The sequence below is a fragment of the Aquarana catesbeiana genome, linkage group LG04, assembly GCF_042186555.1.
Source record: "Aquarana catesbeiana isolate 2022-GZ linkage group LG04, ASM4218655v1, whole genome shotgun sequence".
Lineage (NCBI taxonomy): Eukaryota > Metazoa > Chordata > Amphibia > Anura > Ranidae > Aquarana > Aquarana catesbeiana.
The window spans coordinates 304288510-304310645 of NC_133327.1; the positions used below are offsets into that span (position 1 = coordinate 304288510).

At 40.1% G+C, this 22136-nt stretch overlaps 1 protein-coding gene across 3 annotated transcripts in view; it reads left to right on the forward strand.

Moving 5' to 3' along the window:
- Positions 1-22136, forward strand: part of COL19A1 (collagen type XIX alpha 1 chain) — a 1371841-nt gene that overhangs the window by 308946 nt on the left and 1040759 nt on the right. For all 3 annotated transcript variants that reach the window (XM_073626739.1, XM_073626741.1, XM_073626740.1), the window contains exon 7: positions 13685-13765. In XM_073626739.1, the coding sequence (XP_073482840.1) occupies positions 13685-13765 (81 nt within the window). The remainder of the gene's footprint in view (positions 1-13684; positions 13766-22136) is intronic.

A 22136-nucleotide genomic window follows, 5' to 3' on the forward strand; every position in this document is an offset into this window, starting at 1 on the left:
TCTTAGCAAACCCCTCCACAAACCGTCTGTAATAAGAACAGAACCCTAGGAAGGACCTAAGTTCAGTCACATTAGTCGGCCTAGGCCAAGAGGTGACGGCCTTCAATTTCTGTGGGTCTGTTGCCACCCCCTCAGTGGAAACAATGTGGCCCAAGTAGTTCACTGAAGGTTGGTAAAAATGGCATTTTTCCAGGGAGAGCCTCAAGCCTTTGTCATGGAGTCTCTTCAGGACTTTCTCCAGGCACTCTTCCCGCTCCTCCAGTGTTCTGCCAAACACTATGACATCATCTAAATAGACCAACACTTTGATCAGGTTCATGTCGCCCACTGTCTTCTCCATTAATCGCTGGAAGGTCGCTGGGGCCCCAAACAGACCTTGAGGCATTCGATTAAACTCAAAGAATCCTACAGGGGTAATAAAAGCGGTCTTCTCTCTGTCTTCAGGGCACATGGGGATCTGGTAGTACCCACTTTTAAGATCTAGCATGCTGAACCACTTTGCTCCTGTTAGGCTCTGTAGGGCATCCTCTATCCGAGGTGTGGTGTATTGATCCGGAATGGTCCTCCGATTTAGTGTTCGTTAGTCAATACATAGTCGTAAGGAACCATTTTTTTTTCTTACAATCGCTATGGGAGAGGCACATGGACTCCAGGACTCTCGGATAATCCCCGTCCTTTTCAGCTCAGCCAGTTGCTCCTGTAGGTCTTCCAGATCTCCTAACGGGATCCGCCTTACTCTCTCTCGGAAGGGTTTATCTTCTTCCAATCGGATTTTGTGTTTGGCATTCTTTGCAAGTCCCACATCGAACTCACTCTTTGAAAAAGCAGTCTTCCATCTCAGGAGCTGGTTCTTCGCTCTCTCCATCCAAGCAGGGGTAAGAGGTGTGTTCCTTGGGTAGAACTCTTCCAGGGGAATCTCTCCGTCCTGTTCTCCCATAATGCCACACGGTGAGACTGGGGTTGCTTGACTGACCTGTCCCAACAATACTCTGGCAGGTACCTTTACAGGCAAGGCTGTTGTGTTGCGAACACTGACTGAGATTCTCCCTTTACTTCTCTTCAGCGCCTTGGTTGACAACACTTCAGGAATAACGTCCAGGCCCTTATCATCTTTCTGCCTGTCCATCTCAAGGACGATGAAGGGACCGGGCTGTCTCCAACTTAGCTTGATAGAGGCCTTTAGGCAGACTACCTCACCCGGTTGCACCAGCTTTTCACTCTTGTCCAGGCGCCAGACTTTTCCCACTCCTTATGGTGGGGCCTTCTGTTCCTGCACAAGATCCTGGTACACCTGTGTTAACATGGGGTGTACACCCTTGGCTGGGGTGTTCTTCTCCTGCAATAGTGGTGTGAGCAGTCTTCGTACCAGATCAGTGTTGGTCCCAATAATGTGGAAACTTCTGTCAGCCCGCGGAGGGCGAGGAAACACCACTGCCGAGGTATCAAAGGTTTTGGCCTTACCTGCCACACTTAGATCGAAGGTAAGTTTGATAGGTAGGTAGCCATCATAGGGGAAGTTCTGGGTCCCTAGGCCCCATACCTCCAGCTCTTCCAGCTTTTGCAATGGGAGATGTTTGAGATATTTCTCGTAAAAGTCCCTGTATAACAGAGTCACTTGAGCTCCAGTGTCCAACAGGGCTTTAGTGTATATCCCTTCTATCTGGTGGGGACAATCGGGGAAGGTCCCACTAGCTTGGGAGGGAAACCATGGGGAGTGGCACTCTTTGCCTGCTTTGTGACTTGTACTTTTGCACTTGGCTTCCGTGGGTTTCTTTTCTTCCGCTTTGGTCTAACTGTGATTACAGGGGTCTGGGGTGTACAGGTCGGTTTAGAGTTGGCTATTGTAGTAGGATGCCCAATTGACTCCTTCACTGGGGCCCTCTGAAGTTTTCCGCCGGCCGTTGGAGTTTTGTTTCTGCTTTTGGGCTTAAGCATACCCACCTGTAATGTCCAACTCCTCCACAAAATAAATAGGACTTGTGCTTTTCCGCAACTGTGGGGCTTAACAGTTCTTTGGGTACTTGTACTCCTCCATAAGGTGGAGTGGCATGCTTGGCGGTCAACAATGGCCATCATCACCATCAACTCTGCCACCTGTGTCTGAAGAAGTTCGATCTGAGGGTCGCCATTAGTTGCACTAGCCGTCCTAACTCCAACGACTGATTTTGGCCTTTGGATCTTTTCTTTCTTCTTCTCAAGGATGGCTTCTTCTTCCCGCACAATTCGGATCAGGTCTGGGTATTTCAGGATGCCACCATCTTGACGGGTTCTTAACTGGAGCATTATGTGGTCCAATGGCTGGGCACCCCTCAGGACTTGCTTGGCTCGGACCTTATCCACCTTCCGAGGGTCTAGTCCCTTTTTCAACAAAATCTGGTGTATGATCCTGTCCAAACACCTTATATACTCCGATAGCTTCTCTCCCTCACTTTGATAAGTGTGTTCCAGCTGGTAGATCAGGTCGGAAACCTTCTCTGTCTGTCCAAACACATCCTGTATGATGTCTAAGTAGTCCTGAGCCACGCAGTCTCGCTTGCTGAGCTTCAAGTTCCGGATGGCTTCTGAAGCAGGTCCTTTTAAGCTCTCTGTGATCCTCTGTTTCTTGTGCGCTTCTAGCATGTCACATTCATCTAGGGCTTGGGTGGTTTGCTCCAACCACTCCTCAAAGTTGCCTTCCTCTGGGGTACAGGCTGTCTTCCAGAGAAAATGCTGAGTTTCTGGTATGCATTTCTAGGATATGTGAGGTTGCCCTTCTGACATTTTGCCACAAAGTTCCCTAAGGCTGTAAAGAGCTCTGGTTCAACTGTGGTCAGGCGTGACCGGGAGGGAACTTTTGCCTTGACTGATTTCACTTGTGTGCATCTGGTAGGGTTCTCACCTGGCCTCTCTGGGTGCGTCAGACAGAATTTGGTTCTGTCAGACAGTTTCACATTGTTACCTTGGAAATTTTCAGGGACACACTTCCTCCACGCTAGTCGGGCATAAGTGCAGGAGGTCCCATAGTCTGGCCTCACAGCTATCACCCAGGCCTTCCTCTCTGGGGATAGTGCCTGCACAACTTCTTTTACGTGTTTTTCTTTCCAGTCTTCCCCTGGGAGTTCAATTGCCACGCTCGCTTCTGAGTGAGCACCTTCTGCTTCGCACCACTGGACCACTGTGATGGGGTCCATACTGGCACCAAGGGGTGGTATTGCTTGCAGAGTAACAGATATCCTGGATGAGCCCCCACATGTAGCACTGACCCCCGAAGGAGCTGCTGATATTTTGATTTGGGCCTGTACTCTGCTATACGCCCCCTAAATTTGACTCGGTCCCCTTGACACAGCTGTGGTGTATTAGTGTGCGGTAAAACTTAAAGACAATCTCACAATATATAATATACTATACCTTTTTGTCTTCACCTTTAACCTCCGGCTTGCACCTGGTCAACAGTTCAAAAGAATCAACACCCCACACAGGAATACTTAAACAAGAATTATGTTTTACTGTACTTGCTTCAAAAAAATGATTACATTAGTTGTACTGTCAGACCAATGTAGTGTGACAGCCAACAGATTTAATCCACAATAGTACTATGCAAATGTAAAGTGTTTAAATGAATCTCTTAGCAATGCATCTAGGAAATGGGACAAATGACAGAGTGAACTGACTTCACTATGGACACTGTCCCACCCTCAGCACACTTTGTAACTGTAGAGAAAGCAAATGCTATTTTAACAAAGTATAGTACAATCCCTAGGGAGCTCCCACTGCTTTATATTACAGTAACTTTAAAGGGCAATGAAACACAAAACCTTGCGTTTTATGAGACAGTCCTTCTTTTCTTCTTTTTTCTGCTAGCTATGTGTAAACTAAATTGTAATCCAATGGTTACCAACTCCCATGTCAAAGCAAACTGAATGTTGAACTAATGTTGTGCTACAGCAGCACTGCAACTATCTCTGGTGCCTATAACATAGTATCAGAATTGTAATAAGGTACAGGCTTGAGGCCTATTTTGAATTCAGCCTTAATCCTTTGAATTTCCTCTGTGGGACTACAGATCCCAGCAACACTGTGTTATAAATGCAGGTGTGTAAGAGTGCGTCAAGGAAACTTTTGGGCAGCAGCCCTCTCACCCAACCAGGTCTGCAATTTAGAAAACAGTTCTGCTCCAGTGCACAGGGTCCTGTTTCCAGCCTATGCTGCTCCGCGAAATGTTCTGGGACTCCCAGTTGACTCCGACAGGCTTCTCTGGATCTTTCCCAGTTTTGCCTCGCCGTCAGTCCAGCTCACTGGTATGTCGCAGGGTCGCTGATCAGATCGCTCCACAGTGGATGTAGGCTACCATTCGCTGGAGACCTCCACACAGATCCTCACAGGCTGGCCATTCATTTCCAAGAGAGCTAGAATGGTTGCGCCGAGTTCTTTTATAGCCTTCCCACAATGCAGTTCAGTTCTCTTGGTGCTCATGGGAGGTCATAATGCATTGTGGGTAGGTCAAGTTAATGTGGAAATGTAAACAAGATAGTCACTTCCTATATCTCCTCACATTCTCCAGGAAGAAAAAATAAAATCAAGTCCATTCACAATTTTGGTAGCTAGATGGCGCCAAATACTAAGCTATGACATAACATTGAATTATTAAGCAAAAATGTGACCACTACACATGCAAGGGAAGTTGTCCCAGAACTTAGTGAATGAGGTGAAGCTCTACTGACTTTCATCATCCGATCATGTGCAAGTAAAAATGTATTTTATTTTTTTTAATTTTTCCTTTTTGCTATTGGGTATTCTTTGCAGAGTGAAACATCACCACATTCATTAAGACCAGCCATACACGGTTCAAATCTCCTACTTCCTGCTGAACCGGCCAAGGATCGAACCTGTTCAGTTGATTGACAGATCGACTTGGGTACAACCAGCCTGCCAGATTCTCTTGTGATTATTGCTAGTTGCTGCTATAGCCGCTAGCGATAATCATTGTCTTCTCCCAGCGGGAAAATAAAAAAATTTAAAAAAGAAAAAAAAAAACACAAAATGTTTACATACCGTCATCAGTGCAGTACAGCGTTATCATATAACAGGTGTGGTGGTAATCAGGGATACTGACTGGTGATAGTATAATAAAAAAAAGTAACAATGTTTTGCTTTTTTTCCTTTTTCCTTTTTTTCTTTTTTTTTGTTTTAATACACTGTGACCAGAGCAATACAGTGTTACCATAATAACTGTACTGCTCTGGGGAAGTGATCAGTATTTTTTTTATACATTATGATTGTTTATACCAGTGAATTTCACTTTGGTATAAGCCAGTGTTTCTCAACTCCAGTCCTCAAGGCGCCCCAACAGGTCATGCTGTCAGGATTTCCATTATTTTGCACAGGTGATTTGATCAGTTTCACTACCTTAGTGATGTTTCAGCTGAGGGAAATCCTGAAAACGTGACCTGTTGGGGCGCCTTGAGGACTGGAGTTGAGAAACACTGGTATAAGCAACCATTTTTACTGAATGAAACTGATATATTAAGTGTGTTTTGTTGTGATTAGCTGTGATTGGCCACAGACAATCACATGGAACATATGGGCTGTGATTGGTCCTGCCTGTACCTTGTGATCACTGTAACCAATCATAGCTAGCAACACAATTGTACACAATGGCTTGCATGAAAGGAAGCCACCCATTGTTTACAATTGTCATGTGATCTGCTGTGATTGGTCATAGCGATCACATGGTACTGACAGCGGGCCAGTACACCGTTCAGTCATCAGCTTTGTCACATAGTCAGTGATAGATCGTGCTGCAGCCTGGCCCCAGGCACAACTAGGAAGGACATCATATGATATCCAGCCGGATAAACGAAAGTCCTGCCCGGCTATCATTTTGCTATAGGCCAGATGGGAAGTGGTTAATAAATATTGCTGTTATTTAGAGCAGCAGTTTGACTTTAAAGTCTTTAAAAACTGTTTAAAAACTGATTTGAAGATATTGCTCTACCAGTTTTTGACTTTAAGATATCCTTCATAAGAGAACTAGGCACAAAATGTTTGGCAAGTTATGGTATGCAAAATATATATGCCTATTACTTTATACTAATAAAACAATACAATAGTAGTCATATAATATTTATGATGTGCCAACCACGCACTGTAGTTTTACTGCTACAATGTGGGCCTGCTGCGCAGAATCGCATATATATATATACTTGATTTTGCATCTCCTGGTAGGGGGACGTGCCCGCCCATACTGTATGTGCTGTCATTGGCTCCAGCACATGCCAATCAACGGTTCCCGGACAATGATTTATGGCCAGGACCTGTCGATCATTGGAGCAAGTGACAGGAGACAGCTTTGTGTATGTAAACAACACAAAGCTTTCTACTGACAGCAGCAATGTGCTGGTTTTTGTTTCTCTGCAATGCAGGGAATAAATATGGGCACAGCCCTCAGTAAAAGCATCACGCAGTTCACACAGTAAACATAATTAGGCATACATTTAACCCTTTGCTTGCCCGAGGTGTTAACCCCTTGCCAGCCAGTGTCATTAGTACAGTGTCAGTGTATGTTATCAGCACTGATCACTGTATTAGTGTCACTGGAGATGTCAGTGGCAGTTAGTCAGTTCCCACAAATTGTCAATTAGTGTCAGATTGCCCACCATCCCACTATAAGTCACTGATCAATAGCCATTACTATTATAAAAAAAACTAAAATTCCAATATATATATATATATATATATATATCTCAAAGTCTGTAGCTGCTATAACTTTCATGTAAACCAATCAATATATACTTATTGGGACTTTTTTTTTTTTACCAAAGACATGTAGCAGAATACATTTTGGCTTAAATGTATGAAGAAATTTGATTCTTTTTTTTTTTTTTTTTATTTGAAATGTTTTATAGCAGAAAGTAGTTTTTTTTTTTAATGTATGCATTTTTTTGTTTATAACACACACAAAAAAAAAGTCCTAGTGGTGATCAAATACCACCAAAAGAAAGTTCTATTTGTAGGAAAAAAAATGATATAAATGTTGTTTGTGTACAGTATTGCTTGACCGCGCAATTACCAGTTAAAGTAGCGCAGTGCTGAATAGCAAAAAATTGCCTGGTCATGAAGGGGGTAAAATCTTCCGGAGCTGAAGTGGTTAAAATATTTCTTTATACAGAAGTAATCATACTTGTCCATAGCATGAGCACAATCCAGTGCAGCCATGTTCTTACAAACTTTTCTAATTTGTGTGGATTGTCAAGTAGAGTTGCTTTAAACATGTAGATAAAAGGACAATTTATTTTAATATAGTCTATGCCTTCACATTCTACTTAGAATGCAGTATAATGGATACGTTGATTGATAATGAATTAATAATTGCAGAAAGTCAGAAATTAAGATATAATAAGTGTAATACAGGGGAAACAAATGTATTATCTTAAAAGTAACTACTGCCTTGCAGGCTGACGTGCACCTGAAAACCATTAGCCATTAACAGCATATTACACTAATGGATTTTAAAGTGTTAGTCCAGCTTTGAATACATTTTCAGAAATACATTTAGTATAATTAAAGTAATTTTACCAATTTATTTGTTTTTCTTTTTTATTTCTCTGATTTCCATAACTCACGTGGGAAACTGATGTACATTTTATTGTTGATCTATTAAAAAGGTTTACTTTTTACTTTGTCCAGTGAAGCCATATTTATTTCATTCACCCAACTGGATGCAAATGAAATTCCTTTTTTTAAATCTTTTTAATCCTTCTGAACCTGGTCAAAAAATGTCCTAATTTAGTAAATCACCCACATCTGATTTAACCACAGACCTGTCAACGTGGAGATAGTTTTTACCATTGTGGTCTACAAATAAAGTGACCACAAACCCTTTTATCTTGTTTTTATGAAAACGGCTCATTCCAAAAGAAGAATAAATTAGAGTGTAAAAGGTCACATGATATATACACAAAACATCATCTAATGTGAGCTGCAAATAGGCATATATAGCATGCGCAATGTTATGCTAAGACATAAACTCTGTTGCTCATTGATCATGGCTGCAGTTCTTGAGTCAACATTCCTGGCACTGAATATTCATCTCCCACCTCGCCTGCTATTACTGTCACTGATAAATTATAACCCAGTAGTATTCTATCAGATGTAGAAAGTGGACACACACATATTATTTGTTGCTTTTCACACAGTGTTTATAGCACAGACATGAGCAATAAGAGGCAGTGCAGCAATAAATAACAAGATAAGTCTTTCCAGCTCCCTAAGTGAATGAATGTTTAAATATATACTTTATGATGTTTCACTGCATCATTAAATCTCTCTGTGACTCCCAAAGCTGTCTTTCCTGCACCTCACCATGTTAACTAGAGGTGCATTTATTCCTTACTGAACTAAACCTAGAAAATGGAAACTGAAATTATTTTTCATATGTCCGCTAACATATGTATTCTAAAGGAAACTTATGCTTATATAAATGTTTTGCATTTATACCATCTAAGTTTATTGCTGACTAACCATTTGCTTTTTTTTGGGCAGCAGCATGTTTATGCAAAAGCATAGTTTATTGAACTTAAAGTGATTCTAAATGGGAAAGGTTTTTTTTTCTTGTACAATTTTTTTATTGAATAGAAAAAAGAGAACCAATAAGAGTACATGATCGTAACATGACACAACATGAAGACATGTTTTTTTGAAAACAGTTCGCCATAACTGCAGAGTGTTTTTTTGAGCACTAGAATGCAAAAAAAAAGGGTATGGAGTGATAAAGTAATACATGTTAAATGCGGAATATCAATAGCAGATGATAGTGTGTTAACACATTTGTACTTAACATATAAAAGATAGGGGAAGGAAGCTAAAAATTTAGTGCTATCTTGGTATACTTAAAGTTTATATAGAAACTGAATAAACCAGAGGTTAGGTAACTCACAGCTACCAAATGATATAGTCAGATGTGTTCCTCAGGAGAGTCACTAATTCTAAAATATAAAAAAATGGGGAAGGTGAAAAGCTCAAGAGATTATAAGCTTAACACTTATGAGGTAAAATCTGAAGCTTCTGTAGTTGGGCTGAGGTCGGATAGGAGAAAAAAAAGGGGAAAAGTTGGAGATGAAAAGAAAGGATTAAAAAAAGAAAGGGGGGTAGAGAGGGTGAGGATATGGGGGGGGTGAGATCAGTTGAGGGGTGGGGGCTTTACTATTGCATTAGTTAGAGAAGTGGGCTAGTAATCAAGGTAAAAGTAGCAATTATTCAAAATTAGCACGGAGGAAGTATTTTACCCATGGGCTCCAAAGCCCCTCAAACTTAGGGATTTTAGTAACCTCTATTTTGGCATGGATCATTGCTTGGGTGATTTTACGTCTAACTGCCAATACGCATAGGTTGGGGGGGGGATTTCCATGATTTGTTTAGGCGCTGTGGTAACCTGTAGGAATAATTTGAATTTGCGAGCTGTCAAATGTATTTATTTTTGTTTAATTGAGCCACTGTCGGGTCGGGGGGGGGGGTGTACCTTCAAAAAGGGTGGATATAATTGTAAATATGTTGGACCAAAAGGTTTTAGTTGTGGGACATTCTCCCCAAATATGCAGGTGCGTACAAGGAGTAGGGAGTATTGTGGAACATATATCGCGATCCTGGTGGGAGCCAGGTACCAGCAGGTCAATACCTTATAATTAGTTTCCAAAGCTATGATATTGTGGGAAGAGGATTTTGTGGCTTGCCAGATAAAAGACCAATCAGCCAAATTTAGATTACCGCCTAGGTCTCTTTCCCATTTGGAGGTGCATGGAGGAGGGGTATTGGCAGATTCCAAAAGGAAGAGAGTACAGGTCTGAGGCAAGGCCTCTCCCATGTGGATCACTTTTGCAGGTGCATTCAAAGAGGGACATTGATAGGGTAGAGGAGTCCTTAGGGATGATTGGATTAAAGAAATAAAATGTTTAAGTTGGAGGTAACAGAAAAACTCAGAGGTGAGTAGGTGATAAGTCTCACAGTAGGATTAATGCCTGTGTGTGTCATAAATATATGAGCTCTAAGAAAATGAGATAAAATGCAAAGAAAGAAAGTAGGGGATTGCCTATGGATTGGAGGTTGTAACAAGACGGTCCCAAAGAGCAGGAGAGTGTCGAGTATCTGGGTTGATTAAGGTCCGGTAGTCTGAAGGATGGAGCCAAAGAAGGTTAGCGACAGATAAAGGGTCACAGTCGACTGATTCTAGGGCCACCCAGAGGGGGATTTCAGAAGAGGGTGTGGAATTTCAGAAGAGTGGCTAGTTGAGCCGCATAATAATGTGGAGATACATCTGGTGTGGAATTAGTTGTTCTATAGTTTTTAAGTGCTATGTCTTGGCAATGAGCACGATTTGTTAACATGCTATTGTTGATATACCAGGTGGGATCATTGGAGGTAGGCACCAATGAGGATTGAGTAGTAATGACAGAACTATGATTGGTTCAGGGAAATGAGTGCATGGCGGAAGACAAGAGCAAGGAGAAGGATCCTATAGTAATGAATTTGTGATCTATTCGTGAAAACATTTTGTTGGGGTGTGAATAGTGGATGTATTGGTGCCTGGCAGGATAATGTTCCCTCCAAGAATCTAATAAAGAAAAGTGATGCAAGAGTTGTTTGAAGGTTAATTTGGATGCAGGAGAGGAGGAAAGCTGAGGTGATTTGCCTAAAAAAGGATATGGCGTATGGTTAGAATCTCCACGAACAAATAATATTCCGCGTTTATGGGAGTCTATTACAGAAAACAGGTGAGAAAGGAATGGAAGTGGACTTTTGTTGGGGGCATAATATAATACAACTATGACTTCCACGTCTAGTAGGAGGCCTGTCAAAATAAGTTAACGGCTTTCGGTGTCCTTAATTTCTGCCAGGAGTGTGAAAGGAGTAGTACAATGGAAAGCTATTAAAACATCTCTGCGTTTACTGGAGGTTAAGGTTGTAAAAGCTTTTGGGTAGGAAGGGCTAAAGAATGTGGGTGTGGAGTGGGGGGTAAAATGAGTCTCCTGCAAACATATCACATGAGCTCTAAGGGAGGCAAATGACCAGAAGGCCTTAGTGCATTTATGTGGAGAGTTAAACCCTTGTACATTATGGGTAAGCTGAAGGTTTATAATCACTTTATTAGTCTCAATAGCATACTATATCTTGGAATTTTTTGTTAGCCAGCAACTGTATAAGGATGATGATGGGGAACTTAAGGTATTACATTAGTCCCTGTCTTTACCATGGCACACACGCTTAAGTGAACATGGGGAGCTAGTTATACTCTAACTAGTTCCCCATGTTCATCCTGACATGTAGGCATCTCCTACTTTTAGTTTTTGATTCCCTTTTTACCTATAATTTACATTGTGGTTAATGGGAGAAGATTATAAATTAAGGTCTCATTTCATTCCATTTGTATTTAATTTTAAGATTTTTTTTTTAATTTGTTTTTTTGTTGTGACTTGTGAAAAAGTAAGTGGGAAAATAAATTAAAACCGAATGAAGACAGGATTAAAACTTTAACTGTTGTAAAGAGGGGATAAAGCGTAATCACAATGACTGAACAAAGTATAATAACTAGACTAAAAAAGTGTGCATTTTCTTTCCCTATGTATTCCTTTCTTTTTATTACTGAATGTTTTATGATTGAATGTGTGTCTATCTCTTACTTTGACCTTGCCAGGAACAGTAAGGTAGCATAAATGTCAGCATGTAGTGATGATAGTTAATAGATTAGTATAACTATATGCTACTGTCAGCATTGAAAAGTATATACACTAATATATTGTCTAATATTTTGCAGATGCTCAACAAATGTTGATTTTGCTTGTATGTGGTGGACATATGCCACATTTGTGTCAAAACCAGTAATTACTGAAGTAATTAACATAGAAAATGAACATATAGGTTAATGTTCTTAGACACTGTGTTAAAATACTCTGTTAGGTCTTCTGTAAGTTGATACAGACTTACTTGGCGTAAAAGTGTCAGACTAACAATACACATTGGTCAGCAATTATCTCTGATTAACAGAGCGTGCACAGTACTGTGCATTGGAGAAACTAATGGCAGTAGTAAATGACCTTTGAAGAACAGTTTGAAAAAGTTTGGCACCCCTGGTTTCCATATACAGAAATAAACTGATTTGCAAACTTTGGGCACAGGAAAATGGTTTGAGGGTTACAGTACAGTGATTCCTTAAATAAAATATGACAATACAATGTGTTATCCAGAGCAAATACGAGACATGCAGATATAGATGGAAGTGTATGTCTCTTCCCATAAGAGTATTAAAATATTGTAGTATACAAATTCTAGTTATGAACTGTAGTAGTTCAACATTTTAACAGTTTAATTGAGAGAAACTAACTTCTTAAATTCTACTCCATCAGTAATCCACCTGTTATATCTCTGCAAATGTTCATACTTTGGGCTTTCTAATTTTCTGCGAAAGGGAAAAATATAAAATGGCAGTAGCTGCTTGCAATATTAGATGCACATACACATGCAGAGAAATATACATTGGTAGTCTTAGAGTGCTTGTGCCACTATTTCACCCTGGTGCACAGAATGCTTTTCTGTCATCCATTGTAAAAAAAAAAGTAAACTCACATGATGATCAATGCTGAGACTGCATCATAAAGGTCAATATGCACTATGGTAAATTGCCCGTGTGGAGGAAACCTCATCAACTCCGTATGTCTACAACCATCTCTAGGGAGAAAACAATACTACTTCCAGCACTTAAGTACATGTAAAGGATAATCGCTTACACAGTGTTAGAATCATCCTTTATAAACATGACTGACTTTTGAATAGCTAGTGCCATTTGCTTGCAATAAGGCATGTTTTATGTGACTGGTTTTTGACACATTGTGATGAAATGTCAAAAGGTATGTCAGGATTTTAATGTTTTAAAACATAATGTATGTAAATAAAGTTTATAATGGATAATTCTCACTTTATGCACTTATCCTTTACATGTACCCAGGAGCTGGAAGTAATATTGATTTCTCTCTGGAGATAGTATAAGCCATATGGAGTTGATGAGGTTTCCCTTCACACTGGCAACTTACCAAAGTGCATATTGACCTCTAATTTGCAGTTTAAGGTCTGATCATCTGGTACAAGTGCTGCAAGCTTACTAAAGCGACATATTTTTACCTGGCTCACATGAAAAGATCTATACATTTAAACAAACAACCGCTCAAGCACTCAAAGGACAGTCACCAAATTCAATTTGTGGAGTAATTCTGATCAGGGTCTCTGTCAAGCAATAGGTAAAATAACAGTTCTTGGTCTGTGTTGAGTTAGGCTTATACAAAGTGACCAATTCTTTAATATGGGCAATAAGATGGGCACCTTCTGTATGATTGTCACACTAGAGATCTTTAAAAACAATAATTTTAAAGATTGCGCAAAATAATAGAAAAAACTGGCAGAGGATTTGACCCTTGCTCACTCTACTAAGTGTAAAAAAAAAAAAGATTTATCTGGAGCTGTCGGCCATTGAAACAGGCTCCCCTGTAAATGTATATTTTTTTACAGGCAAACCTCATATGCTATGTCACTAGAATACAGGATCCGTGCATAGTTCTACAGATCAGTCTTCTGTATGCTATTCAGAAATGCAATTAGATCCACAGTCTTCCCTTTTAGTGTGATGAAATTTTTGATTTCCATTTATTATTTTCTATCTTAGATTGAACTCCAGCGAATAACAATTTACTGCAGTCCAAAACAGGCGGCTCAAGAAAACTGCTGTGAGGTATCTGATGGAATGGTAAGATTAGTTTCTGTAAATGTACGTTGTCATTTCAGTATAAACTGCATGTCATATTGTGTACCTGTACGTGATCCAGTCTTTACTAAAAAGCACTGTGAACTAACAATTTTCTGAAGAACAGAGCTTGCCCTGTGTTTAAGATAAACAACTAAAATATATTTGAAATCAAGATATAAAGTAAACAAAAAAACTGTATTCAGTAAGTAAACTTGGCATCTCTGTTAAATTTTTTCTTTGCTAAATTTTTTTTTTCCACTGTCACCATAGAGTGATAATTTACTCTGAAACTTGCCTGGATCGAGGCATTTGTGAATAATGCAGCTTTGTTTGCAATTACTTTGTCGCAAACTCGTCAAATGTATTTGACTGTGAATCTCTCCTCTGATAGTTATTTTAAACTGTGCTGTAAAGATGTTTAATGGCCCCGTTAAGTTGTTTTATATTGTTCTCACTGAAAAAATACAATCCATTACTTTTCTTTTGGACAAAATACTACTTTGTGTGGGTGTTTTCTTCTTCTTCTTTTTTTTTGTGAACATAGATGTTGTATTATGATTGTCTGCAACATCGGCAGAATAGGTGCTTCAGCAACCTGTTATTTTGTTGGTAATGTATAGAATACAAAATTCAAACACATTCACTTAATAGCTATTCAGTTAGTTTTGCATTTTATTGCATGAAGACATTTCCTATCAAAGCTGAATTGCCACATTGGGGTTGAATTTCTAAGGATAAATAGGCTGTTCACTTTGCAAGACAATTTACCCTAGATCATAGTGAATGTAGTGAAATTTCAATTACTCAGTCATGTGAATGGTGAATTTTAAAATATTGAATTGGTGCTTGCACATGACTGGATGATGAAAGTCAGAAAAGCTTTACCTCCTTCACTAAGCTCGTTGACTAAGGGGAAAATTAGTGATCAGTGTATTTGTCTTAGTAAAAAAAAAAAAAACAACAAAAAAAATGAACACTGTCCATATCATAAGGTATGTTTTTTTTTTATGGCTTTCAATTAGCTGTAATTTAACACAATTTCATATTTAACCACTTATGGACCGCCCCACACAGATATACAGTGGAAGGGCAGCCCTCCTGTGTGAAAGCACGTACCTGTATGTGATTTTGTGCACAGGGTCTGAGGGCAATCACGCACTCCCACTGTGCTTGGACACAGCAGGAGCCAATTAGCGGGTCCAGCAGACGCGATGTCCACCAGAACCCACCAATCATTCTGAGGAGAGGCAGAACAGCAGTCTGCATATGTAAACAAGGCAGACCACCGTTCTGCCAGAGGGGAAAATAGAGATCTTGTGTTTCTGCTAAGCAGAAACACAGATCTCTGTTTCTCTTTAGTCAAAGCACACCCCCCACAGTTAAAAAGCACCCCCTAGGGACACATTTAACCCTTTGATTGCCCCTGATGTTAGCCCCTTCCCTGCCCGTGTCATTTGTACAGTGACAGTGCATTTTTTTAGCACTGATCACTGTATTGGTGTCACTGGTCCCCAAAAAGTGTCACTTAGTGTCAGATTTGTCCCCCACAATGTCGCAGTCCCACTAAAAATCGCTGATCACCACCATTACTAGTAAAAAAAAAATTTCACAAATTTGTCTCATAGTTTGTAGACGCTAGGACTTTTGCGCAAACCAATCAATATACACTTATTGGGATTTTTTTGACCAAAAATATGTAGCAGAATACATATTGGCCTAAATTGATGATGAAGTTAGATTTTTTACATTTTTTTATTGGGTATGTTATATAGCAGAAAGTAAAAAATATTGTTTTGTTTTTTTCAAAATTATCAGTCTTTGTTTTATAGTGCAAAAATTAAAAACCGCAGAGGTGATAAAATGCCACCAAAAGAAAGCTCTATTTGTGGGAAAAAAGGACATCAACTTTACTTGGGTACAGCGTTGCACAACCATGCAATTGTCAGTTAAAGCAACAAAGTGCCGTATCGCAAAAAAGGGCCTGATCATGAAGGGGTTAAAAACTTTCTGGGGCTGAAGTGGTTAAACAAATGTAAAGCTTGCTTGACATTTTTTTTTTTCTAAAAAAGCAAACATGTTATACTTGCGTGCTCTGTGCAATGGTATTGCTCAGAATGGCTCTGAAACTCCTTTTCTAGGGTCCCCCGCCAGCGCTTTAGGCTCCTCCTCCTCTTAGTGCACCACCATAGGAAGCCTCTTCCTATGGGGGCATACCTGCAGGCTTGAGCAATCCCATAACTGCTGTGCTACAGATTTCGGTACCTGGCTGCTGAGAGCAGTCAGGGTATCATGTGATCACTATAGACACAGTGAATCTAGGCCCTGCCCCCCCACTCCCACCTCACAGGAGGGAGCCAATGGTTCCCATTGCTGCCTAGTCTCCTGTGAGAAGAGAAAGAGAAAAGAAGAGATGCTGCAGGCAGGCAGGCAGGCACAGCACTGGATCAAAATGGGACTTAGGTAAGTATAAAGGGAGGTGAGGGAGGGATACAAACACTAGGACATTTTTTACCTCTATGCGGGGAATACATTAAGGAAAAAAATGTCCAGGCTTTAAAACCACTTTAAACATATAGGCATACAAAGTGTCCAATGTACCCAAGTTTTGTTTAACCAAAGAATCGCTGTTACTAAGCTGCTGACCCCAAGCATTTACAATAATTTTTAGCACCTCATCATGGATCCCCATAATTCATGTAGTAAGTTAAAGGTGCTTCCAATATTAACATAGTTGCAATCAATTGTTAATCAATAGTGGTGATTTTCCAATACATATTGGTCTCATCTTAGTGCCCCTAGGTTAAGACATAAATTCCATAGTCTTCGTAAGCAGGATTGCACAGGGCAGTAATTTTAAGATATGCAGTAATAAGCACATCTACTGTATATGTCATACAACTTTGTCTGCTATCTTGACCATTTTATTCCAGAACAAATATGGGGTTTACCATGTTTGCATCTTCTCTTCACTTTAAAATTATGGAAAGTCAGAAATGATATGTCAGTGCTGTACTGCCAAGATGAATTTCACTGTAATGGCCTTTATTCAGTACTTTGTTTTCAAAGCTAACCCCAACATATATGTCTACAGTAAGTTTAAAAAAAAAGTCCCAATGAGGATTCTGACAGATTTAGTGATCCCAGTGTTAAGTTGAATGTGAGATAAATTCCTCTTTGTGGGCTCTTGGGTAAGCAGTAACTCTTCGAATAACTGTATTTTATATCTGTGTGTGATCATATCTAAAACTGTAGAATAAAGGTCAAGGAAAAAACATTGCAAAGCTCAGGCATGATGACTACCTAGCTTTTATCTCCAAAATCAGCATGGGGCTTCTGATGACTATTGGCTTGTTTTGAAACAATGACCCTAAGGAGAGAAATGCTCAGCAACATTTCTTCATAAGGTTCAGAGTGCACAGTTCCTACATATTTCACAGTTTCTTAGAAGTGAAATGAGAAGTCAGATTTCTTGTGCTAGAAAGGTTGTATCATCCTCTGTAATAGTAGAGGTATAAAGCTTATCCTGGCTGATGGATAATTTTTCAGATTTCTGATATGTAGTTGTGGGGGTTTTTTTTGTTTCTTTCACATTTTAAAGAATGCATCTATCGGTTTTAGGGAAAATGTTGAATATTTTGAAGTTCTTGGGATTGAAATATGAGAACTGCCTTTGCTGACCTGTGTTTTGAAGAAACAAGCTTCGGTTTCCCATTCTCATCCTATTTTCTCTGTTTAATGGGTCACGGTCCAGAACAAGTATGCAGCCAGTGATGGGTTCGGACAACTAATAAGCACATGCTTTTTTTGAATCAGTGACTGACCGATAATTAAAAAAGGACTGTGCATCTTCAAGAACCAAGTCAGCAATGGCAGTTGCCACATCTCTGTTACAGGATTCTTTAGTTTTAAAGGTAGTAATATGCCATAAAAGAAGGTAAATAGGTAAAACAGGCACTCTGTAGTAGCCAAGTTCCATTTGTGTATTATTTATTCAAGTTCCATCCCTGTATATATATAAGGATAGTTGAAAAAAGTGTTTGGCGTTTCTTTATAGTGAAGTTCTGAAAGTATGAATTGCAGCTGAGTCTGTCATACCTGAGGAACCCTAAACCACTCTTTCCTCAGTTACCTTGGTAACAGTCAAATAACATAATTTAGATAAATTCCTAATGTGATTCTTGCAAAATTTGCTAGCACAGTAAAGCATTTTTAGAACAGAAGGTATTCACATGTCTTATTCCATTATATACCCTAAAAATAAGAGGATTATCCCACATTTCAGGATAGTGAATGGATTCATGCAACTCATTCGTTTTCATCCATTTAGCCAGATGCACATACAGAATGCTGGCGTATAGTGCAAAAAAACTATTATAGAGTTATTTATTCCAAACTGCATACAGCTGTTTCAGGGTTTTTGTTTTATTATCACTGAAATCCACTTAAGTAACACATCAGACAGTCAACCTATTGGTACTAGTGTCTACAATGATCAAATGCTATATACACTTCCTGCCAATCCTTTTCCTATGAAAATATTTCTTACAATCCTTCCAGAAAATACCCATGCCATCAAATAAATTGTCTCCATTGATCTTGAAGCTAGCTGGAGGGCAGGAGTCTTCCATATAATGTACAACAAATGAATGCTTACCTTACCAGTCCATATGCCAAACTCATGGTGAATTTTGCACACATCTCCCATTTGAGGCACCTAGGTAAGACATTTTTACCATAACAACATAATGTGGAATTATCTTAATTCCGCAAATGCTTGTCATCACAACTCCTATTATCTATGGAAAGCAAGTCTTTATGAATTCCTTCCCCAACCAACACAACATTGATGACCCTCCATCTCAGATAATCCAAAAAGTCAAAATGTCCTTGTTCTGGATCTGAAAGACCCCTTGCAGAATTTCCTTCACAAGGAAATTCTCCGTTACGTAACCGGGTGACCCCGCCCCCTCTGACATCACAGAGAAACCCACAGGAAAGTCCCTGTCAAGTCCCCCTGCGTCAGAGGGGGCGGGGACACCGGGTGGCCCTGCCCTCTCTTATTTAAGAAGTGTCAGAAGAAGAGAAGCATCACACAGCGGGAGCCTCCCATGGATGCGGAGCGGCCCAAGAACGAAGCGGGGAAGAAGATGCCACGGAGGAAGATGCCGGATGAGAACAATGGAGCAAGAAGCAGAGGATCGGAGGAAGAACCAGAGGAAGAAGAAGATGGAGGAAGAAACCGAAGGAAGATAGAAGGAAGAAGACCCGAAGAAGATGGAAAGAAGAAGACTTTAAATAAAGGAATTGTCAAAAACTGTCTCTTGTCATTTTTAACATTTTTGACACTTTTTTTGTGATATGGTAGGGGTACTTTTGTACCCCATTACCATTTCACACAAGGGGGGCGGGATCTGGGATCAGTCCCCTTGTTAAAGGGGGCTTCCAGATTCCGATAAGCCCCCCTGCAAGCAGACCCCCACAACCACTGGCCCTTGTCCTCATCAACATGGGGACAAGGTGCTTTGGGGGGCCGCTACCCCAAAGCACCCTCCCAATGTTGAGGGCATGTGGCCTGGTACGGTTCAGGAGGGGGGGCGCTCTATCATCCACCCTCTTTTCCTGCGGCCTGCCAGGTTGCGTGCTCGGATAAGGGTCTGGTATGGATTTTTGGGAGGACCCCATGCCATTTTTTTTATTTTGGCGTGGGGTTTCCCTTAAAATCGATACCAGACCTGAAGAGCCTGGTATGGAAATTAGAGGGACCCCCACGCCATTTTTTTAAAATTTTGGTTTGGTTCCCATGCCGTTTTTACCAATGAACTTTTATGTGTATTGTAGTAGATTTAAATGACTTTTTTTCCTTTGAAATGTCATTTTGCTGTCAGACTGTTCTAAACACGGGAAACATGCGCCCCTTTACAGGCATACTATAGACACTCCCCAGGTATGAAATTTAAAAGAATATTACACTTTTATTGTTTCACTTTAAGCATTATTAAAATCACTGCTCCCCAAAAAACGGCTGTTTTTAAAACTTTTTTTGCATCGATGCATGTCCCCTGGGGCAGGACCCAGGTCCCCAAACACTTTTTATAATCATACCATGTATACAAGCCTTTAAAATTAGCACTTTTGATTTCTCCCATAGACTTTTAAAGGGTGTTCCGCGGCTTTCAATTTTGCCGCGAACACCCCAAATTGTTCGCTGTTTGGTCACCTGGCGAACAGCCGATGTTCGAGTCGAACATGAGTTCGACTCGAACTCGAAGCTCATCCCTAGCATCAACTAAGGACTTTGACAAACGCAGCAGATGCTTTCTTTTCTAGTATAAACCAGCCAGAGCTATCTCTAAACCAAAAAAATCTACTCAAAGAACCTATCATAGCAGAAGATGTAGCTAATGCCATTAAAGAACTAAAGATAAACAAAAGACCAGGCCCAGATGGTTATTCTGCCTTATATTACTGAACTTTTACAGAAACCCTCTCGCCTGTCTTAGCCAAAGCTTTTTATGTATTACTAGATGGACAATCCTTTAGACAAGAATCACTATTGTCTGTATGATCCCCAAACCACTTACTGATGACACTTCTTGTACAAACTATCGCCCAATCTCCTTTCTAAACTTAGATATTAAAATCCTAGAAAAAAATTTAGCAAAAAGATTTAACAGAATCATAGTCAATCTAATTCACAGAGACCAAGTAGGCTTCATGCCGACTCGCCAAGCTGGCGACAATGTACGTTGGGCAGTTCTACTAGCACATATAGCTAAAGCTCGCCATATACCTTCTTGTTTTCTCTCTCCTGATATCAAAAAGGCCTTTGATTCTGTATCTTGGCCATATTTACATTACACTTTACAGAAATGGGGTTTGGCCCCCACTTCATGAAATGGTTTGCAGAACTATATGATAATCCTAGAGCATACATAAAATATGCAGGTTATATATCTAACTCCTTCAATATAGAGAGGGGTACACATCAGGGATGCCCAATTTACCCCCCTGTTATTTGCCCTTTTAGTGGAACCCCTAGCCTAACAAATCAAAATTGATCCAACGATCACCGGTATAGAGACCGGAGGATATCAACATAAGCTGTGTTTGTTTGCAGATGACATCTTGTTATTCATGTCATCTCCACAAGTCTCAGGTCTTAACCTCCTGCCCATTCTTAACAGATTTGCGATGTTTTCTGGTCTCTCAATTAATCCTAAAAAATGCATAGCCCTCGATGTATCCCTCTCTAGATTGGAACTGGACTCAGTAAAAAATGCGCTTCCATTTACTTGGGCTGAGAAGTCAATTCCTTATCTTGGAATTCATTTAACAGCCTCTTTTCCAGACCTTTTCTCAGAAAATTACCCCCCAATCTTTCAACAGATTACAAACCTCCTAAAGCAATGGTCTCATCTTCCATTTTCATGGGTTGGGAAGATTAATGCAATAAGAATGACAATCCTGCCAAAATTATTATACTTATTTAGAGTTTTGCCAATCCCAATCCCTTCCTACTATTTAAGACTAGTACAGAAAAGATCAACAACATTTATTTGGGGTTCCTCCAAACCACGTATTCCTTTACACACACTACATCGTCCTAAAATAAATAGAGGCCTTGGCTTCTCAAATTTTGCAATCTATTATAGAGCTGCACGTATTGCCAGTCTTTCCAAATACCACGCAACACAGGAAATCCCCTTATGGGTGATCATAGAAGCATCAGAATATGACCCTCTCTCAATTTCGAACCTATTATGGCTTCACCCCAAAGATAGCAAGGGCCTGCGTAACCCCATCACTAAACATTATATATCCTTATGGGACAAGCTCAGATTTAAACATCACCTACAGTCTCCACACAACCCCCTACTGTCCTTCCTCAAAAACCCTGCTTTCTATCCAGCATGGGTTTCTCCCAAATCATTCACAGCCTGGACCTCCTTGGACATTATTAAGCTAAATAAATTGATCTCCCCCGTATCTTTTCTCTCCTTCCCAGCTCTCTGCGATACTTATAATCTATCACATTCTGAATTGTTCAGATATCTCCAAATTAAAAACTTCTACTCACCCCTTGTAAACACAAACTCCTCGATGTCCCAAATTACTAATTTTGAATCTACATGTCTGAAAGATCGCCACTCAAGAGGTATGATATTATCCACCTACACCCAAATTTCAATTAACCCCGGCCTAGACAAACCATATTATGCCCAAAAATGGGAGGACTTGGAACGATCCTTGGATATTGCTGACTGGTCTAAGATCTGGTCTGCAACTAAATCATCTTCACCCAACATTCTGGCGATAGAAACTAATTATAAAGTCTTGACTCTTTGGTACCTTGTACCCTCTGGATTGACCA